General features: G+C 40.3%; 1 protein-coding gene across 3 annotated transcripts in view; it reads left to right on the plus strand.

The window, feature by feature from the left end:
* Positions 1-22,046, plus strand: part of LOC144667627 (C-Jun-amino-terminal kinase-interacting protein 4-like) — a 221,878-nt gene that overhangs the window by 142,283 nt on the left and 57,549 nt on the right. For all 3 annotated transcript variants that reach the window (XM_078529101.1, XM_078529102.1, XM_078529103.1), the window contains 4 exons: positions 3,927-4,080; positions 15,304-15,529; positions 18,404-18,503; positions 19,139-19,260. In XM_078529101.1, coding sequence (XP_078385227.1) covers positions 3,927-4,080; positions 15,304-15,529; positions 18,404-18,503; positions 19,139-19,260 — 602 coding nt within the window. The remainder of the gene's footprint in view (positions 1-3,926; positions 4,081-15,303; positions 15,530-18,403; positions 18,504-19,138; positions 19,261-22,046) is intronic.

The raw sequence follows: 22,046 nt of genomic DNA on the forward strand, positions 1-22,046 counted from the left end.
TAGTTTGCAATATTGTACATCAGTTATCTTTATTTTGCTAATTGTTTTACCTCAGTTGGTCATTTTTTCTTGAAATCGTTGAGTCATAGAGCACAGGAAGAGACCTATTGTATCAGCTGGCCATGTCTGTCCAGTTCTCCTGTCTATGTCCCCTTGAAGTCTGCTACTATCCTCTTCACTGTTTATTATATTTGAGTTTTGTGTCATCTGCTAACTTTTAAATTGTGCCCTCCATGTCCATGTCACTAACATGTTATCAAAAAGACCAGTATACAGTGCATCAAAAAGGGCAGTGGTCTGAATGCCAACTCCTGAAGGACACCAATGAATACTTCTCTCCCGTCTGATAAACAACCATTCAGCACCACTGTGACTTGTATGTCTCAGCCAATTTCATATCCACACTGCCAATGTCACTTTAATTCATCAGCTTCAATTTATAATGAGTTCAAGCCTGCTTAAGCAATGCTTACGCATGTAGTCCCTCTTTAGGTGGTCATGAGGTTCCAAAAAGTAACTCTATTGTCCTCATCTGATGCATCCAGTCTCATTGTAATACATCATGGCTATGACTTTACCTATTTGTGTTTCCTGCATAGCCCCAGATTCTTTTAAGTTCACCTATTTTAGGCATGCCTCTTGGCATTTGATCACACTTATTGACTGAGTCTGGAATTTTAATGATTCTTGGATGATAAAGGACCTGCACAGATCTATATGTTTGTGATCTGAACAATTGGTTTCGTGTATATCCCAAAAGGTCACTTTAACTCACTTTAACTAGAGATGATCAGAACATTGTCAGGCTGTCTGAGATGTTGATGCAAGAGGTTGAATTCTGTTGCGTTTGCAATGTCCCTATTTACCACAGCGCATGAGGCTTTAGGTGAGGATAGGGGAGAAACTACCATTACCACAGCACTTCACAATTTTGCTAGAATTTTGATGATTACTGCTTATTATAGCACATAGTTCGCTGTGGTGTGTGTGCATGTGTGTTTCGTGTGTGTGTGATTTGCCCATCTAGTAGCGCTTTTTCCTCAGCAATTTTCTTCACTCCCTTTTTTGTCTTAGAACTCAGTGGTTCTTTGCTGGTCTGGCTTCCATGGGCATCACTGATGCCTTAATTGATAGATGTTATTTTGTGCAAACTTATATACTTAGATATTGCCAGACTAATCAACTATAGGGAACATCCTGTCTCGACATCTATACTTCCAACAGCAGTTGGATAGCTACCAGGAGAGCCAACCCTGTTTTCTCTTCCTTTGCTACTTACCCCACCTCCCTTTTTCTCTACCACTCTCCACCCACCTCCCCACAAATGTTGTGTGTAGGGATAGATGGCAATTTGGAATAAAATGTGCTAAGTACCTGTAAGTACATTCAAATCTGTGTTTTCAGAAACTGTCATTTGCACCATTGTGGCAAAGAAAGGTGGGAAGGTATCCTTTAATTTTTCCTTATAGCAGTGTTTTGAAATGTGTAAACTGAAGAGAAAATGAGTAGCACACACCACCTGGCATTTTAAATAAATGGTTAGGAATCCATGTTCTAAATTTACTATATAACTTACAATAGAAGCACAACTTTGGTAAGCCTGGCAAATCATTTGAACAACTACTTGTATTTATATAGCACCTTTAGCATAAGTGAAGACTTGGACACTGAAAGCATAAATGGAATGGAGTAAAAGAGTAATGCAAAGAAGATTGGAAATGGAAGAATGAAATGCACAGGATCAAGCACACAGTGTACAAGGCCTTTGAGGGACTTGTAAATAAGAAAAAGGATTTTGAATTGATTTGTTGGGACTTTGGGATTCTGCACCAGAACTTTTATTTGACAGGAAAATCGGAAATTGTCAGTTTTACAATGGTGTTTACCTCCATATTAAGGGCATCGCTATAGGACTTGCTTCCATGCTGAAGAATTGAGGCATGAACTGAAAGTGCTCATGTGTACTTGGGAAGCTCGCCAGGGGACTTTTCTGAGAACCTCCCAAAATGCCTTTTGTCAAATTCTAATTTAATTGCGATTGAGTATACATTCCAGGCAGACCATGCTCTTGGTTGATCAGCACATCTTCATTATAGAGGGTTTGTCAAGAAGAAATGAGCAGACAAACTATTTTCTAATGATAATGAATCCAAACTCCATGAGTCCACTTTAATACAGGGCAAAGTGTATATAGGTGTGGTATGATCCATTACTATTGCAAAATAATTCAGTGGCAGTCATTACTTAGTTGTGGGTGCTGCCAGAAATCGTGCTGCTTCACCCACCAAAATGAAGCTAAAAATTGCTACGATGACCTAGTTGATCAGCTGTGCTCATTGTTGGAACCAATGGTACAGCACCTTATCCTTCCACCACCTTACACTGACACTAGCCTTTGCAATATATATTGGGGTGTTGTGAATTAACTCAGACCAATGACTGTAATCACAAAAGAGACTTTTGATAACAGCTGAGTACTTCTCTTCTGGGTGTGGTTAATGTTACCTTGTGCCTGAAATCATTCTCAGTGCATTTGAACCCTCGGGGAATGCATGTACCGAATTGCCGGGGTCTTGTTGTACAGTAACAGATTTGGTATACTATCCTTGTCCATAGATTACTGACGCTACTAATCTAGATCATAATCTTGGTTTTGGGCTCTGTGACACTGAGTATGATCAGGTCTGCCTTTTCAGCCCTGGCTTTTCTGGTCATTGCATTTCATAGCACAAGACTATAGTTTTCTTAAAATAAAGTTGGAGGGGTAGTAGTTCTGTACAATTAACGAGTGCGCACTGCTGATGCCATGGGCCATGCTTGCTTTCGAAGGTGGACATCAGTGTTTGTTTCCATGTTCTATATTTGTATTCCACATAGTCAAACTAGAACGCAAATGCATGTGGAAAAAGAAACAGTCCTTTGAGAAGCTGAAAAATACTACTTGACATGAATAGCGTTTGAAGAAAGAAGTGATTTGTGAAGTACTTGGCAATGCTTTCATTTGTCTTTCTTGGCCAGGCCCTTTCTCCTTTTCATAGCCCTAGACCAAGGTTATTGACTTTCTGCACCGGGATGGTATTTCAAGAGAACCTGTCGAATGACCTTGATGGTGCTTGAGGTATCAGTCTTGATCATAGCTGATGAACAGCATCAACTCCACTTTTGCCCACTCCCCATATCCCTTGGCTCCCAGAGGGACCAAAAATCTGTATCCCAGGCTTAAATATATTCAAAGATGGAAACCTTTGGGGTGAAGAATTCCTAAGATTCACAACCCGTTAAATGAAGGACTCGCCTCAGTCCTAACTAATCCGCCCCTTCTCCCGGGACCATGCCTGGTGTTCTAGATTCTCCAGCCAGGGGAAATAACCTCTATGTCCACCCTGTCAAACCCCTTCAGGATCTTGTATGTTTCATAGAAAATAGGAGCAGGAGTAGGCCATTCGGCCCTTTGCGCCTGCTCCGCCATTCATTATGATCATGGCTGATCACCCAACTCACTAGCCTGCTCCCGCTTTCTCCCCATACCCTTTGATCCCTTTCGCCCCAGGAGCTATATCTATAGGAATAATGTGATCACCTTGATTTCTTCTAAACTCCAGAGAATATGAGTCCAATTTGCTCAGCCTTAGGCCAATCCTCTCATCCTAAGGGTGGCCTGCACACCCTCGCCCCAATTGATGACAGTGTTAGAAATGCAGGTCCCTTTAAGAGTAAACCAGGGCAAGCTTCAGAGTGAATTGAGAGCAAGAGACACTCATTGAAGCCTGTACTTCAGAGCTAGGTTTTTCTCTAGTAAGGGGGTTTTTGCTTCTGGACAAGCAAAGGATCCAGAAGGGAAGAGTGGAAATTGGCATTTGTACTGAACTATAGTTTAACAAAAATGCATAGCTGAACTTGACCCGTATTTGTTCCTTTCTCAACAGGAGAGAGCCACCACGTTCCTTGGGCCTCTTTCAGTTGCCAGGAGGAGATGTTCTTCTTACACCAGATACACAGAGGGAAGGAGCAGAGACACCTGGTACAGAAACCTGGAGGTTCAATGACCTTAGCCAACCAAGATCCAATACAAGCCTAAAAGTAAGGTGCAAATTTGTGTAAGCGATCTAGCTTTCATAGTGCGAATTACATTTCAAAGATGAAAACCATGGACTACAACTAGCCTTGTACCATTTTGAAGAAAAAATAGAAAAATTAGCAAGAATGTTGGTGTATTGAGCTACTGTCTAGGAGAAATAGCTTCACCAGTCCCACTAGAAAAACACTACAGATGCTGGAAATCTGTTCAAAGCAGAAAATACGGGAAATACATAGCAAGTCAGGCAGCATAGGTGGAGAGAGAAACAAGAGTTAATGCTTCAGGTCTGGGACCTTTCATCAGAATCTTGTATACACTATATGTTGTTTGGTATATACTGTATAGCTGAAGCAGAGCATAAACACCAGCTTGGACTGGTTGGACCGAATGGCTTGTTTCTGTGATTTATATCCTTTGTAATCCTGTGTAAACATTGCGATAGTCTGACCATCAGTGTTCTTTGGTGAGAGCGGGGTGGGGTCAGGTGTTCTTGATAATTAATGGAATGCTCACTTTTGCTTTTAGAATCATAGAATGCTTACAGCACAGGAGGAGGTCATTCAGCCCATCGTGTCTGTGTCGGCTCTCAGCAACAATTGTATCAAGTGTTGGCAGCAAGCACTCCCAAGCTAAATAAAACATGAACTAGATGCAGATTAAATTCCCTCCAGTCATACCACACCTTTCTCATCCCAAAAATGGATGCTATCCCTTTCCTAAGCTAACCTACTAAATAAGGTAGGCAGTTTATTGCCTAATTACAGACAGTTTTTTCTGTGGACTAATGCTCAATGATATAGGGTTATTTGATATGAGCTTCTTGTGGAGGGGTCAGAGAGGAGTGGGGGCTGAGGAGAAAGATGTACATTTTTTAATTGGTTTCTTTGTCTCAATGATTGTATCTTTAGCACTTTGCTGTGCATTCCCAGAAGTGAGAGTATTGTCTGTAAACAGAGCTGCAGTTAGAGAGTTACAATCTGAAGTGAATTTACAATATCTTCAATCATTTTCCAGGAGTGTTATAATCAAGTTCCAGCATTATGCTAATCAAGGTTGTTGGAGCATTACCTATCTCTAAGTTAACAGGTTGCTGATTGAATTGCTGATTTCCCAGTAACTTATTGACTTCTCTATTCCATTCCCTCAGTATCTCCATCCCTGTTCCATCCATTTGGAGATGCACCCTCCCATACCAGCACTTCATCTATTTCTTCCTATTTCCCCAACCAAGGATCCGCTCAACTGCTGACCTTATTACAGCCTTGGTTCAAACATGTACAAAAGAGCTTAACTCCTGAGGTGAGGTGAGAGTGACTGCCCTTGACATCAAGGCAGCAATTGACTGAGTGTGGCATAAAGGAGCCCTAACAAAATGGAAATCAGGGAGAAAATGCTCCACTGGTTGGAGTCATACCTGGTTGTGGTTGTTGGAGGTCAGTCATCTCAGCTCCAGGACATTACTGCAGGAGTTCCTCAGGGTAGTGTCCTCAGCCCAACCATCTTCAAATGCTTCATCAATGACCTTCCTTCCATCATAAGGTCAGAAGTGGGGATATTTGCTGATGATTGCATAATGCTCAGCACCATTCACTACTTCTCAGATACTGAAGCGGTCCATGTCCAAATGCAGCAAGACCTGGATAATATCCAGGCTTGGGCTGACAAGTGGCAAGTAACATCTGTGCCACATAAGTGTCAAGCAATGACCATCTCCAACAAGAGAGAATCCAACCATCACCTCTTGATGTTCAATGGCATTACCGTCACTGAATCCCCCATTATCAACAACCTGGGGGTCACCATTGACCAGAAACTGAACTGGACTAGCCATATAAATACTGTGGCTACAAGAGCAGGTCAGAGGATAGGAATCGTGCGACGAGTAACTCACCTCCTGACTCCCCAAAGCCTATCCGCCATATACGAGGCACAAAACAGGAGTGTGATGGAATACTCCCCACTTGCCTGAATGAGTGCAGCTCCCACAACACTCAAGAAGCTCAACATCATCCAGGACAAAGCAGCCCGCTTGATTGGCACCACATCCACAAACATTCACTCCCACCACCACCGACGCACAGTAGCAGCAGTGTGTGTACCATCTACAAGATACATTGCAGGAATTCACCAAGGCTCTTTCGACAGCACCTTCCAAACCCATGACCACTACAGTTTAGAAAGACAAGGGCAGCAGACAGATGGGATCACCACCACCTAGAAGTTCCCCTCCAAGCCACTCACCATCCTGACTTGGAAATATATCGCCGTTTCTTCACTGTCACTGGGTCAAAATCCTGGATCTCCCTAACAGCACTGTGGGTGTACCTACACAACATGGACTGCAGCGGTTCAAGAAGGCAGCTCATCGCCACCTTCTGAAGTGCAACCAGGGATGGGCAATAAATGCTGTCCCTGCCAGCAAAGCCCACATCCAATGAATGAATTAAAAAAAATTCAAACCAAGCTTCCCTGAGTTTACTACAGCACTGAGGAGGTGCTTCACTATCTAAATTGCTGTCTTATGGATGAGACATTAAACCTGAAAGAGCAGACAGAGCCTCAGACAGAGTCGTTACAGCATAGGCCATTTAGCCCATCAGGTTCATTCTGGCTCTCTACAACAATCCAATCAGCCCAATTTGCACAAAGACAAAACACTTCAAATGCTAGAAATCTGAAATAAAAGAAAATGCTGGAAGCACTCAGTAAGTCAGGCAGCATTTGTGGAGAGAGAAACAGAGTTAATGTTTCAAGCTCTAACGAAGGATCACCAACCTGATCATTCACTCTGTTTCTCTTCACAAATGCTGCCTGACCTGCTGAGTGTTTCTAGCATTTTCTGTTTTTTATTACCTCCTTTGAAAGTTGAACTTGTGTTTTTCTACTACCTCGACAAAGAAATGCCTTTGGGGTCTTTGATGCAGGGTTTGCTACATGCCTGAGAAGTGAAATGTGGATTTGGGTGGGTAATTAATATCGCTATCACTTTTCTAAAACCTTCATTTACACTGTGAAAAAAAATGGGGCCTCAGCTGTGCATTTGTAACTTCATTTCTGGGCTATTTTAAGTTTGAAGTGAAGGAGTGGCTACAAGCAGCAGCAGCAGCTGAATACAAGTCTATAATAATACTGAGAATAGTATACAGTCCTCCTGTAGAGGACAGCTGATTTTCCCAGTGACAGAAATTCATTTTCCTGTACACTAGCAGGGCTTGCAATTGAAATTTTCACAGGTTTGTGACTTATAGACTTAAAAATAATTGACATTAAGTGTTAGAGACTGGATCATCATGTGATATTTTATTGCCCCTGTCCATTGACATGATGTTTCATACTCCAGACAGTTTTTAGTCTGTGCTGAAAATACCATACATCTATTGTGTGGAATTTCAGATCACCCTTCTTCGCTTGATCCATTTCACTGTGAATAAATCAGTTTAACTGTGCCAGCTGGTTTCCTTCCTGCTGTATTCTCTGCTTTATTACTTAACATTGATTGCAGCACACAACTTTATTACACATACAGTGCCTGCCTCCTGGGGACTGTGGCTAGGGTGCATTGTGCATTTGCTTCATTGATAAATATTATTAAGAGTCAAAAGTAGACCGAGTGACACCGATTTTTCTTTAATTGAAGCATCTGGATTTTCAGCTGTAAAACCTGATCAGGCGCGCTCAAATTTCAATTGGGTATTCACTATTTTCTGCTCTATATTTTCTATTTTTCTTTCTTCACTGCTCTTTCAACCATCAGACTGAGTGAGTTATTTTCCTTGGGCAAGATTGATTTTTTTTTTCTCTCACTTTATTGGTGCAACTGCTTGAAAGGCAGTCACTTAGGCAGGCTCCTAAGACAGCACCTTTCAAATCCACCAGAGCTACAAGTTAGAAGGACAAGGGCAGCGGACGCATGGGAACACCACCACCTGGAAGTTCCCCTCCAAGCCACTCGCCATCCTGACTTGAAAATATATCACCGTTCCTTCACTGTCGCTGGGTCAAAATGTGGAATACCCCACCCCCAGCCAACAGCACTGTGGGTATATCTACACCGTGTGGACTACAGCGGTTCAAGAAGGCAGCTCACTACCACCTTCTCAAGGGCAATTAGGGATGGGTAATAAATGCTGGCCAAGCCAGCAATAGCCAATTATCCCATAAATTTTTAAAAATTTAGTGATTCCATTTGCAGCCAATGTGGCTGAGGGCTTCTCTCTCCTCCCAATCCTCACCCCAGCACCTTGCTTTTGATTGGTTTTTTTTTTGAAGTGGTTTGGATAATCAGCACTTTAACACTCATGAATAATTTTGGTTTACAACATTTTCTCGTACCTGGTGTGAGCATAATGGAACATGCCGAATGTTTGAACTCCAGCAATGGTTTTTTTTCCCCCTTTTTTTATCTGCATTCTTCAGCGAATACTACGTAAACAAATCCTCATGAATGAAGGGATGATACAGAAAATTTTAACTCCCCCTGCTCATCGCAAGCCAGTAATTTTAAGAAAGTGCATGTTATTTTCCTGCTCCATTCTTGCCCATGAGAGTTTGAGCAACGTTTTCATCAATGTCTGAGGCACCTGCCTGAATCGGATTGAAGTCTCACATGGAGGAAAATAAATTACCGGGCTACAGGGGAAGAGCAGGGAAGTATAATTAATTAATTGTATAGCTCTGCACAGAGCTGGTACATGCATGATGGACCACATGGTCATTCTCTGTGCTATATCATTCTAAAATATTTTAATTGCCAATTGAGCATGCCACTAAGCTTAGTGAAACCTAGTTTGCAGTAGGAAAAGACCATGTAAGGCAAGTGCTTAACTTTGCTTTGAGGGGCCAGGAGGAGCAGGAGATTAATGAAGAAAGTCTGGGTTTCTATTTACTTAGGCTACTCCCTCCTTTTTACCTACGAGGACTCCTGCTGAAACCACTGCCGTTCTTGTCGTGGCTTAACTGAGTGCTGGTGGGTGGCTAACGGATACCCAGTGTTCAATTGTTATCAGTCATCTTGCTGCTCCTGTTAAGTGGACAGTTGGTCAGTGAGTTGTGAACAAGATTGTCCGGACTTCCTGCTGATGATTCTGAGCAAGCTAATGAGTTAAATTGGGAAGTAGTGGTGCGGTGACCCCCAAGCTTCAGATTTGAAAATCCTTCATCATCTTGAATGTTCCAATGAGAACACCTCTCATTCTTCTAAACTTCAGGGAATATAGACCCAGTTTCCTCAGCCCCTCATCATAAGAGATCCCTCTCATCCCGGGCCAATTTAGTGGACCTTCGCTGCATTGCCTCCAAAGCAAGTATATCCTTCCTTAAATGTGTAGACCAAAATTGCGCATAGTATTCCAGGCATGGTCTCGCCATAGCCCTGTAAATTGTAACAAGACTTGTTTGTTCTCCTACTCCAATTCCCTTGCAATAAAAGCCAACATGCCATTTGTTTCATGACTGTTCGCTGTACCTGCATGCCAACTTTTTGTGTTCCTTGTAAAAGTCCACCCAAATCCCTCTGAACACCAACATTTACAAATTTCACCCGTTTTCAAACTATTCTGTTGTTCTATTCTTACCACTAAAGTGAACAACCTCACACTTCCCCACATTATATTCCATCTGCCACCTTGTTGCCCACTCACTTAACTTGTCTATATCTCTCTGCATTCTCTTTGTGTTGACCTCACAGCTTGCATTCCCATCTAGCTTTGCCTTGTCAGAAAACTTAAAAACAGTAGTCTCTATATCTTTGTCTAAGTCGTTAATAGAGATTGTAAATAGCTGAGACCCCAGCACTGATCCTTGCGGCACTCCACTAGTCAGTTTGCTGCTTCCTGTCTTTAACTAATCCTCTATCCATGATACTTTATCACCTCCAACTCCACGAGCCCTTATCTTGTGTATTAACCTTTTGTGTAGCACCTTATCAAATGCCTTTTGGAAATCCAAAGATACTACATGTACTGGTTCCCCTTTATCTACCTTACTAGTTACGTCCTCAAAAACTAGTAAATTTGTCAAAGAGAATTTCCCTTTTGTAAAACCATGTTGACTTGTTCTAATCTTATTATGCTTTCCTAAGTGCATTGTTAAGACTTTCCCAATAATAGGTTCTAGCACTTTCCTAATGACTGTTTTCAGGCTAACTGGCCTTTAGTTCCCTGTTTCCCCTCTTCTTTTCTTGAATAATGATGTTACATTTGCTAATTTGCAATCTGATAGGACTGTTCCAGAATCCAGGGAATTTTGGAAAATCATAGCCAGTGCGTCCACTATCTCTGTAGCTATCTCTTTTAGAACCCTGGGGTGTAGGCCATCAGGGCCTGGGGATTTGTCAGATTTTAGTCTCAAGTTTCTCCAGTACCTTTTCTCTGCTGATTTTAATTACCTTAATTTCCTCACTCTTTTAGCCTCTAGGTTATTTTCTATTTCTGGTATGTAACTCCTGTCTTCTACTATGAAGTCAGACACAATATTTGTTTAATGCCTCTGTCATTTCCTCATTCACCATGATAATTTCTCCTGCCTCTGCTTCTAAGGGGCCAACGTTTACTTTAGCTACTCTCTTCCTTTTTTATGTACTTGTAAAAGTTCTTATAATCTGTATTTATAATTCTGGGTAGTTTACTCTCATATTCTATTCTTTCATTTTTTTAATCAACTTTTTGCTGGCTCTTTGCTGGCTTCTAAAACAGTCGCAATCCTCAGGCTTACTACTATTCTTTGCAACATTATAAGCATCTTCTTTTAACCTAATACTTTCCTTAACTTTTTTAATAAGCCATTGGTGTATCTTTCTTGCTGAGTTTTTATCTTTCAATGGAATGTATTTTTTGTTAAACATTTTGAATTGTTTCTTCAGATGCTTCCCACTATTTATTTACTGCCCTACCTTTATTCTATTTACCCAATCATCCTTAACCAACTTCCCGCTCATACCCCTATAATTAGCCTTATTTAAGTTTAAGATTCTTGTTTGTGATTGGAGTATGTCATTTTCAAACTTAATGTGGAATTTAATTGTATTATGATCACTATTTCCCAGTGGATCTTTTACTATAACATCACTTATTAATCCTGTCTCATTACACAATGCTAGATCTAAAATAGCTTTATCTCTAGTTGGTTCCACAGGATGTTGCTGCAGGAAACTGTCACAAAGAATTCTACAAACTCATCTTTCAGGGCCAGTTAAGTCTGCACAACTGATACATTGCATTTGTTACAAGCTCCAATAATTTTTGTCGAATGCTGTGTCCAACATTATAACTGCTGTTAGGGAGCCTATAAACTACCCCCACCAGCATTTTCTGACCCTTGCATTTCTCATCTCCACCCATATGGATTCTACTTCCTGATTTTCTGAGCCAAGATCCTTTCTCACTGATATCTTTGTCATCCTTTATTGTCATGACACAAAAGGGTAGAAACCTGTCTCTGGCAATGGCTTAGAATGGGTGGTATTGGATCAGCTGCCTGTTATGTGGAATGCCTGATATGTAACTTCCTTGACTGCAGTAGAGCAGAATATCAAACACTGCATACATCTGACGGTTGATCCAGTACCGCCTGTCTAGTGCCATTGTCTGAGAGAAATTTTTACCCTAATGAGTTTTAATTTCAACATCGTGAGAATGGATCAACAATTTCTGAAAAAGGAATGCTAGAGGGAAATAGTTGGAAATAAGCACTCCATTCCTCGGTTGATTCTGTTGCTGCCATTGTTTGTATTTATTTCTTTTCAAAATGCTGCTTCCTGCCGTCTGATCAGTAGGGGTTTGGTTGCTGCTGGTTACATCAGGAAAGCACAGTGATTAGCTAGGCATTGGATCCAGTGGGAAATTCAGCTGAAGGTCACATTTTTCATGCCAGTGTGAAAATGGGAGATGCAGCATCCTGAATAGTAAATGGCATTGTGCAATTAAATGAGCGATAGTGTGCATGGGTGTTTTTAATAGTGCTTGAATTGTGTAAAGAATGTTTAAAGGTTTTAAACCAGCCTAATCGTACTGAACAAAACAAATGCTGGTGCAGCACTGGTCACAATTGTATATTAGCCTCAACTTTAAGTAACAATTACAACCTTGCTATTAATTCAGAAGGTGAAAGGGCTTACATGGCGAAGCTGAATGAAGAATGTCTGTGGGAGTAGTTTAATTTACATGCTAGAGCTTGATTCAGTATTTACTGGTAGTGCATTATACTTACAAAATACCAGTAGTTTTACTCCAGCATTTTTCAATTGCAAGATTTTTTTCCTGTTCTAGATTCAATAAATTAGTTATCTGTGTCTCGCTCCGACTGTTGATCTAAATAATTCCTTTTTCTATCATTTTCACAAAGTTCTCCAGAATACCATATAGCCTCAAGGCGTGTCGTATCCTGTCACTATACACTGTCAAAGGCCTGCTTAAAATCTGAAGTTGTAACAATGGATGTTGTGTTTTATAAATTTCTGCAGAATCTGTCTCATCACAACTAACCTATCATTCTTTGTCCTGCTCTGAAACCAACTTGTATTCCATGTAATACCACATCTAAATATCTTTTCATTCTCCTTTCCAGCATTTTATTAGTACTTTTCTGTATGTACTTAGTAAGCCTCCTCCTCTGAAATTGCTGCATTTGCTCTTTTTTGAAGATTGGTATTTATTGCCTTTCCTCAGCCTTCAGGCATTTGGTCTTCCCAACCTTTGCATCATTTTCACAGAGCAATAGAGTGATGGCACTAGAACTAATTGGCTGCCACAATGGAGAGATTGTAGGATTGTTCTGAACTGATTGATTAATGTAGGCTAAAGGGCTTCCCTCATCTGTATTTATCTGGCAAAATCCTGGAGCAAATGTTTCATGCAGAGCTACCTGGAACTACAACCTCACAGTTTTGAATAGATAACTGGAAATATTTAAATGCTTTGACACTATTCCATTATGCGTGCAGCATTTCCACAACGTTATCATCCCTCTATTTTAAAAAAAAGTTCATAAAGACATGGGGCAGGGGTTTGAGCTTCGCCTGTTATCAGATATAACAGTGACAGTTTTAACATTTGATGTTACTTGGATTCAACTGAATTTTAACACAAAGAAACTCGATAGCAATGAAGAGAAGGAAGAATGACCCCAACAATGTAAAATAATGGGAGACATTAAGCAGAAGCTCAATTTAGGAAATAACAGACGTTTGCAATGATCACTGACTGTGACAGCAGTTGCAAGTCAGGGTGAACTCTTTGTGATCAGGATGCTCACAGCCACACTTGGTTTGTGCTAACAATAGGAAAATCTAGATTTTTAACAGCCTTGTGTTCTGGTTTTTCCATTAGTTTAACAAGTTGTTCTTCACCCATGCCCACTTCCTGGCTCATGTTTTGCATCAGCCTATTCAGTTTGAGAACCTGTCTGCAGGACCTATTGTAACTTCAATGGCAGCAATTTACACTTCAGATTTGACCAAATAATCTATTCTTTTGTGCTTCAGTTGGCAATGAAGCTTCCCTCATCTGTATTTATCTGGTAAAATCCAGGAGCAAATGGCTTATGCGGAGCTACCTGGAATGTACCTGGGAATACTCCGAGTGCCTACCCTTCCCTCAGTTTATCTATTGAAACCCTCATGCATGCTTTTGCTTCCTCTAGACTTGACTACTCCAGCGCATTCCTGGCCAACCTCCCACCTTCTAAACGCCACAAAGTTTCTTTTGTCCAAAACACTGTTGCTTGTGTCCTAACTTGCACCAAGTGTTGAGCAACACCTTAATTTTAAAATTCTCGTCCTTGTTTTCAAATTACTCATGGCTGCCTCCAGTCCAACAACAGCCCAAGCTTCTCCAACCTATGCACATAACTAAAGTTCCTCATCCCTGGTACATTCTTGTGAATGTTTCCTGCATCCTTTCTAATGCCTTCACTTCCTTCCTGAAACATGGTACCCAGATACAATACTCTAGTTGAGGTCGAACCAGCATTTTATGCAGGTTTACCGTAACTTCCTTGTTTTTGTACTCTATGTACCTAATTATAGGATCCTGTATGCTTTATTAATTGCTTTCCCAACCTGCCCTGCCACCTTCAGTGATTTGTGCAGATATATCCCCAGGTCTCTCTGCTCCTGAACCCCATTTAGAATTGTATGCTTTATCTTGCATTGTCTCTCCTCGCTCTATCTACCAACGTGTATAATTGTACACTTCTCTGCATTAAATTTAATCTGCTGCTTGTCCGCCCATTCCGCCAGCCCGTTTATGTCCTTTTGAAGTTTAACATCATCCTCCTCAAATTTCACACAATACTTCCAAGTTTTGTGCTATCTACAAATTTTGAAGCTATGCCCTGTACATCCAAGTCTAGGTCATTAATATACATCAAAAAGAGTCAGGGTCCTAATACCACCCCCGCCCCTGGGGAACCCCACTGCATACCTCCTTCCAATCCAAAAAACAACTGTTCACCAATACTCTCTGTTTTCTCAGCCAACTTTGTATCCATGCTGCTATTGTCCCTTTTATTTCTTGGGCTTTAACTTTGCTGACAAGCCTGTTACGTAGCACTTTATCAAATACCTTTTGGAAGCCCATAATCTCGGCACTCCCCCCAATTCTGTCTTCTTGAGCATCCTGATTTTCATCATCCCACCGTAGGTGGCTGTGCCTTCAGCTGCTTGGGTCCTTGGCTCTGGAATTCTCTCCTTAAACCTCCCTGTTTCTCTTACCTCTCTCCTCCTTTAAGAAGCTCCTTAAAACTTATCTCTGATTAAGCTTTTGGCATCTGTATTAATATCCCTTTATATGGCCTGGTGTCAACCTTATTTGATAATGTTCCTGTGAAATGCCTTAAAATGTTTTACTATGTTGAAGGTGTACTATATATATATATATATATATATATATATATATATATAAGTAGAAGTAGTAACTGTTTTTGTTGATCAAAACATTTGATGATTGAAACATTGGCAAATAATTGGTCCTCTCTGATGTACTAATTTAACATTCATTGTCTGTGCAATAACTCCGGGTACATATCGGTTGGGCTGCATTATCTCGAGCTTCTTTTAATTTTTGCATTCAAGTCACTTTGACCCCCAAAAAAGTTAAACGGTGGATGAAAGATTGGACATTGCTTCATTTGCTCTTTAATGCTGAGGAAATTGGTAAGTCACTGTTCTTTAACGGGGGGGGCTACATGTTCACTTTTAAATTTGATTTGGAGTTCCGTTTATATTTTAGGATGAACTATCTGATGTCAGCCAGGCCTCCAGCTTGGTGCCAACCAAACCCAACACCCCCATGTCTTCTCCGCCAGACCCTGCTGTGGGAGATTCAGCTTCTCCAAGAAAGGAAAATCTGGAGGCTGAAGGGTTGTCAAAAAACATAAACCAAGCAAACAAGAAACCAGACAACAAGAAAAATATTGATGTGCAGGTACAGCAGGAGACTAGAACTTTAGCAGTTGGTAAGTGCTTTGTTCAAACAAATTTTATTCCAAGGGAATTGAAGAATATTTATAGTTACTTTACTAAGTTGCTGACATCTTAACTTTCCTCCTTCCTCACTGCCCTCTTCTAGGAAGGGACTCCAGATTGTCACAGCTCCAGATAAGCCTGCACATCTCTCTTCCAATTAGCATAAATATCGTACATTTATCTTGTTGGGTGAGGTGAACCTGATTAACAGAAATAGAAGCACTCACTTTAGAACATGGGTATATTTAGAATGTCAACTTCAGCTGGTAGATACAGCCATTGTGTAGGGAGTTGGGTCTGTAGGGATGTAAATGGGCACCTGATGCTTCAAAAGTTTTTGATCCATCCTTGAAGAGGGCTTTGCAGGGGTGGTGGGTATGAGAAGTTGACCAAATCTATAAAAGCTGTTGTATTTTTTTCATTTAATTTATTTTTCTAAACAGCTGTAGTACTATTGTATATGGGAGCTGAATTAATAAGATAGCTTTTTCAGTTATTGCAGCACAGTTTTCCTATACTGCTACTCTTAATGGCTCCAAGCTATTGTCTGATTGTAGGAGCTCTTGGTGTTTAAACAAACAAACTCACCTCAAATTACAAAATAAAGGCACATCAAAACCGTTCCTGATTCTCCCTTACAGATGATGAGATTTCCACTTTACAAAATAGTCTCTTCCACTTGAAGTTGACCATTACTTGTGAGAAGCATGGAAGTGTTTCATGATAGCAGTCCGTTGCCTGCATAGCCAACATATAGTTGTGGGTAGTGGAAATAAGAACATGTTGTAAAAATACTGAAGTTTTGGGCACAAATATCTTTATTTTCTCCCTTTTTGGAGGTCTGAAGTGTACCTGCTAATGCTTGGTATCTTTGGTATGTTCTACCTGGTTGTTGCATCTGCGTTAATGTATTTCTGTCTTAAACCAGGAATAAACAATTCCACAAAATATCCAAAGATCAATGATGAAAAGAGAAGAATCTATATTTGTTCCTAGTTTAAAAGGAATATTGCAGCAGGGGCATAACACTTCTAGGAATATTGTTTTAAAATAGGCCAGCTGCAGCATGATGGAGGATAATGATCCTGGGACCGAAGTGATGGGGCACAGGCCAGGATCAACAGTTCCCCGCACAATGACGTGTTACACAGCCATTTTAGTGTGAGGAGGCCAGATCCCTACAAGAAGTGAGTGCATTCAGACTGCATCCTTGGTCTGTACTGAGTCAGCTGAACTGAACTGTGGTGGCAGTGAGAGTCCCATCATTGACTTTAGCACATATGCTGATAGTAACCATTTAGGCATACACTTGAAAGCACCATGGAGTCAAGCTACCAGTATATTGCCTGCACAAGTGGAACTGTACTGCAGCAAGATTGGCCTTCCGGTGTTAGCTTTGATTCAGTAGTAGGACTCGTCTCTGAGTCATAAAGGTCGTAGATTCAAGACCAACTCGAGCGCACAAGACTTGAGTGCACAATCCAGGCTAACACTCGAGTTGAATACTGAGAGAGGGCTGCACTGTCTTTCGGATGAGATGTTGATCGGAAGACCTGACTGTCTTTTCAGGTGGATGCAAAGATTCCATGGCACTACTTAGTGAGCCAGGGGGCTGGTTCAGTCTCCTGGACAACATTTATACCTCAATCAACATCACTGCTGCCAGTAGGATGTTGTTGTGTGCAGATTGACTGTGACATTTTCCTGCATTATAACAGTGACTGTATTTCAAATGCATTTCATTGACTATAAAGTGCTTTTGGAAGCCCTGAGATTGTGAAAGGCGCTATAGAAAAGCAAGTTTGTTCTTTTTCCTTTCTCTCAGTATAGGGATTGGCTAAGAGGGTGAAAGAGAAAGAGAGTGGGTTAAATATAAGCCACCTGCTTCCTATTTCTGGCTTTATAACAGCGGTGGACGCTGGAGCCTTTCCTACCCTCAGGATTGTGCTTGTAATGAAATGAACATTGTGCAGAAAAATATTTCCAGTGCTCTTCCAAACTGAACAGATCTTCTAAATTCAGAGAGCTTTAATTTAAAATATCTGGCCTTATGGTTACATATTTACAAAAGGCTGGTCATTTACTTTTTAATCTATTGAGTCTTAATTTAAAATTATAACTTAAAAAAAACCCTTACAGTTAGCTTTTGTAAACCTCGAACTTAAGGTATCCACCCTAATGCAGTAAATGTCACCAGCAGATAATGAAGAGTGCCCAGTTTCTGACCTTGCACCAACCTCCCTAGGCACAGATTCATTGATTCGTTCAAAATTTTGTCCTGGGAGAGTTCTGTTAATGAGTGCAACTGTGGCTAATAGAGACTCCACTGAATGAATTCCTTACTGGCTGGATGACCTTTTCAGTGGAAATGTTTCCTACCCTGGAATAGTGAAGAGAAAGGTTAGGAAAAATTTATTTACACACCCGGGTTGTTGAAGCATGGAATGCTTTTCCCTGGAGTGGTTGGGCAAAGACCATTGCATCTTTTGAGGGAAAATTGATAAATATTTGAAGCAGATGACGGTATAGGGCTATGGGAGCAGCAGAGGACAGTGCGAATAATTTGGATTGCTCCAGCAAAGAACAGCCACTAACATAATGGGCTGAATTACATCCCTTTGTTCTATGAACATCCATGGCTCTGTGCTTTATTATATTTGTGTTGAATATGCTGGTTGCAGTTGAGAACCTCAATAACGAGGGATGACCAATAAAATTATCAGTCCTGTTTAAAATCTTTCCCTATATGTCACTTTACCTTCTGGTACTGTTGATCCCTCACACCAATGATAGTAAATCTAATATCTATTACATATCAAACTGTATAATGTAGACTGACAGACATGTAATTGTTAATGTTGAAGGTATGACTGAAAATGAAGACAAATCAGACGTTCAAGCTATCATTGACTCGACGCCTGAATTAGATATGGATCGAGATCTTAGTGGGTATAAAGGAACGAGGTGAGTGTAAATTTTACTAGTATCAAAATGTTAATATATTGCCACTTTATTGTTTAATTTTAACAGCTGATTTGCATCTCATGTATTCTCTCATCTTCAGTCAGTGAAATTACTTCACTGTATGTTGGCCTTGAGGGCACAGACTATCAGCTATTATATCAGCATGCACTTCCATTTAATATAAAAACAGAAAATGCTGAAAATACTCAGGAGGTCGGGCAACATCTGTGGAGAGAGAAACCAAGTTAACATTTCAAATTTGTGGCCTTTCATCAGAAATTCTGATGATAATAGGCCCATTTGCTGTACCGCTGCACAAGGCTAGAACACTTTGAATCCACAAATTAATTTAGGATCTTTACTTGAGCAATAGGGCAACTGGTGTGTGAAATGATGGAAAAGCAATTTTAAGAACTGGATATTTTAAAAGTGTTGATGTATTATTTATCTGTGAGCGCAGAATTACAATTCAAACACTATCCGTGTTGCACAGGGCTGCTTTTTACACTTTTTTCTTAACAATTCTGCTGTTTATACTTATTAATGGCAGCTCAGTGCTCCAGGAGCTTTAGAAATCTTTGACAACGAATCATATCAAGTAACTTTGATTAATTTCCGCTTTTATATTTTTACAGCACACCAACCCAGGGAATAGAGAACAAAGCATTTGATCGGAACACAGAATCTATTTTTGATGAACTGTCCCAATCAGCCTCTGAGCTGATTGGTGATGTGGATGAGGGGGCAAATTTGCTGGGTAAGCGGAAAGGCTGGCAGAGTGGTGAAGTGCAGCCTTGTTTTAATGTGTGGTTGTGCCCACGTAGCTAAGATGAAGTAGTTAGTTTCTGAGCAACATGTCAGTCTATAGAAAAAAAGAGATCCCTGGACATTTACAGGTTGGCTGAATCTCTCCCACCAGAGGCTGAGTAGCTTCTCCCCCTAGTGGCTGATGATGGGCAAAAAATGTAGTATACACTTGCAACTCAGACCTGCAAACTATTCTACCTCCCGAAATTACTTCCCAACAATGGTATCCAATTATCAATCATCAATCAATACTATGTTACTAAAAGTATTCCTTTCTATTTTGTGTTCAGGTTAGGTTGCATATGCATTTTGTTGCCCAAAAAATGTGTAAATACAATTTTTAAAAACTCTTCCAAATCTTTTTTGTTTTGTGAAATTAGCTATAGTCTGTGAGAAATGAAAATAGTGGATTAGGTGAAACTGCAGCCCTGATCCAAAATGTTATTTGATGTTCATTTTTAGAAAAAAATCTAGTTTGATTTTTCTTTCATGATCATATTTTGGAATTCTCAGCATACTTGTTTATGTTGCTTTCCTCTTTGTTCAGACTGATTTCCTTGACAGTCGCAATCAACAATTACTCGTATTTATTTAGTACCTTTAATGTAACTGTCAGAAGGTGCTTCACGGAGGTGAAACGGATGGCAGGCAGAAAATTTAGGCAGCTTTCTGAAAATAAGCAGAGTTTGAAAGTGGAGTCAAGATAGCTGAGGACTGTGCCACTAATTGGGGAATGGATGGTGAACATGCATTAAAGGTCAGAGGCACAGAGGATAAATGCTGGTATGTGGAATCAGAAAAGATGACAGCTGTAGGGTAGGATGAGGGTGTGGAGTGACTTGTTAAAGGGGCTTTTAAATACAGCTAAGGGACACAGCTAAGAGCCGAGTTCCAGACAAGTCAGAGAGGATGTAAGCAAAGGAAATCCTTTCACAAGTAAAATATCATTTGAGGAGGTGAATCTAAATAAATTGAACTGAGCTTGATTTCAAATGAACTTGTGTCGAACTTCTTGTTGCATTATCTATTCTTTGTTTTGCTTAAATGGACATTTTTTTTCTCCAAACCAGCTTTTCTAATGAAAGTTTAAAATATTGAAGCTAGATTTGATGACATTTTATTTCTCAAGCCTTTGATATATTTTAGAAATTCTGGCGAGGAAGGCATTCTTTTGTGTGCACAATTACTTTATAGACCAGTGGCTTGCTTGGAAAATAGCACTGCAATTGAGGACTATTTCCAACAACTGTTCTTGGTTATGGAGCTGTCTAAAGCCTTCGCTGAGCTTGCTTTCTGACAAAATATATATCTATGTGCCAAATGAAATTCAAGTTAAATGTTTTAATAGCAGCAAACTAATTTGTTGTGATTGTATCTTAAGCCCATTTTGCTGACACTAAATCATGTGACTTTGTACGCTGGAATTCTGTGGAACTGAATGGATATATAAATTCCTTAGACACCCCGGGTACGGAGTGCCAGTTCACTGACAAGCTGTAGGCCTCAGTAACCCAAACATTTAGGTGGTCCAATTTGAAAACTGTAGTACAAAAAAAATTGTAGGATATTATTACTGATGACACTGATGATTTCCCTGATTTATCTTTACCCCCACAAGCAGAGTGTAGAAATCAAATTTGGCTGTTGATTTTGTGAAAGGGCAAGAGGTGTGTTTTGAAGGATAAATATTATCTCTCTCTCCTCTTCCCTGTTATGACCACAGCCAATGTTAATTGCTACGCAAACCAAATCCCAGAGGGAAACTTAGCTTACAGGCCATAAATATTCTGAAAACGAGAAGGGGGCGTACTGATCTCAGCAGTAAGAAGTCCAGTAACACTTTTGGGATTTTAAAAATTAAATTAAAAGTTTTATTAACAAGATTAAAGGAAAACTTTAGTGCACAAGATTACAGAAACACAGTTAAACTTAGTCTTACAAAACATTCCTCCAAAAAGACACTCTACTTGGTCAGACCCACAAATAAACATCTTCCAGGCAACACCCCCTTATAGATGTTTAACTGTAAAAAAAACATCCAGTAATATCACCCAAGGCAAAGTGCAATAACTTCAATAAAGGCATACCATGTGACCTCTTCCACTTTGCTGTGAAAATCCAAACTTTAGGGAAAAAACTGCTTTTTGCAGTGCAAGACTTTCCTGGCTTGACTGGATGGTTGATTCAGACTGCATCTTCTCATGGCCACAGCTCCAGCTTTGGCTCCAACTGCGACATCTCACACCTCCAGCTCATCAGCCCAACTGCTCAAACAGCTAAAGCCCACCTCAGCTCTCCACAGTAACTCTAAATACCTTTTTCACCCTTTCATTTCAGGTTCCATTGTTTTCACACCTCTTTGAAACTCAAATTCATCCAAATGTAAGATCTTTCATGTTTCCATCTTGTCTTCGCTTTTGGGTCAATAAAATATAATATTACCCCTTCTATTTACCTGTGGAACGCTTGCAAGATGCAAACATGTTTCTTGTTAATCCTGACTCCCCTTTGCTATTCAAACAAACTCTCTACTTATCTAAAAGCAAATGTTAGATCTAACCTATTAACTTGTACCTCAAACCTAACACTTCTATCATTATCATGTTTTATACCCCCCAGACAACCTGTCCCCTATTAAGCTTTGCCCAGATTCGTGAAATCTCACACACACAGCCTTTTCACAGAATAACACAATAGTCCCCAAAAATATATTTCAAAATCCATTTCTCACTCTCT

This window comes from Cetorhinus maximus, chromosome 24, assembly GCF_964194155.1.
Source record: "Cetorhinus maximus chromosome 24, sCetMax3.hap1.1, whole genome shotgun sequence".
Lineage (NCBI taxonomy): Eukaryota > Metazoa > Chordata > Chondrichthyes > Lamniformes > Cetorhinidae > Cetorhinus > Cetorhinus maximus.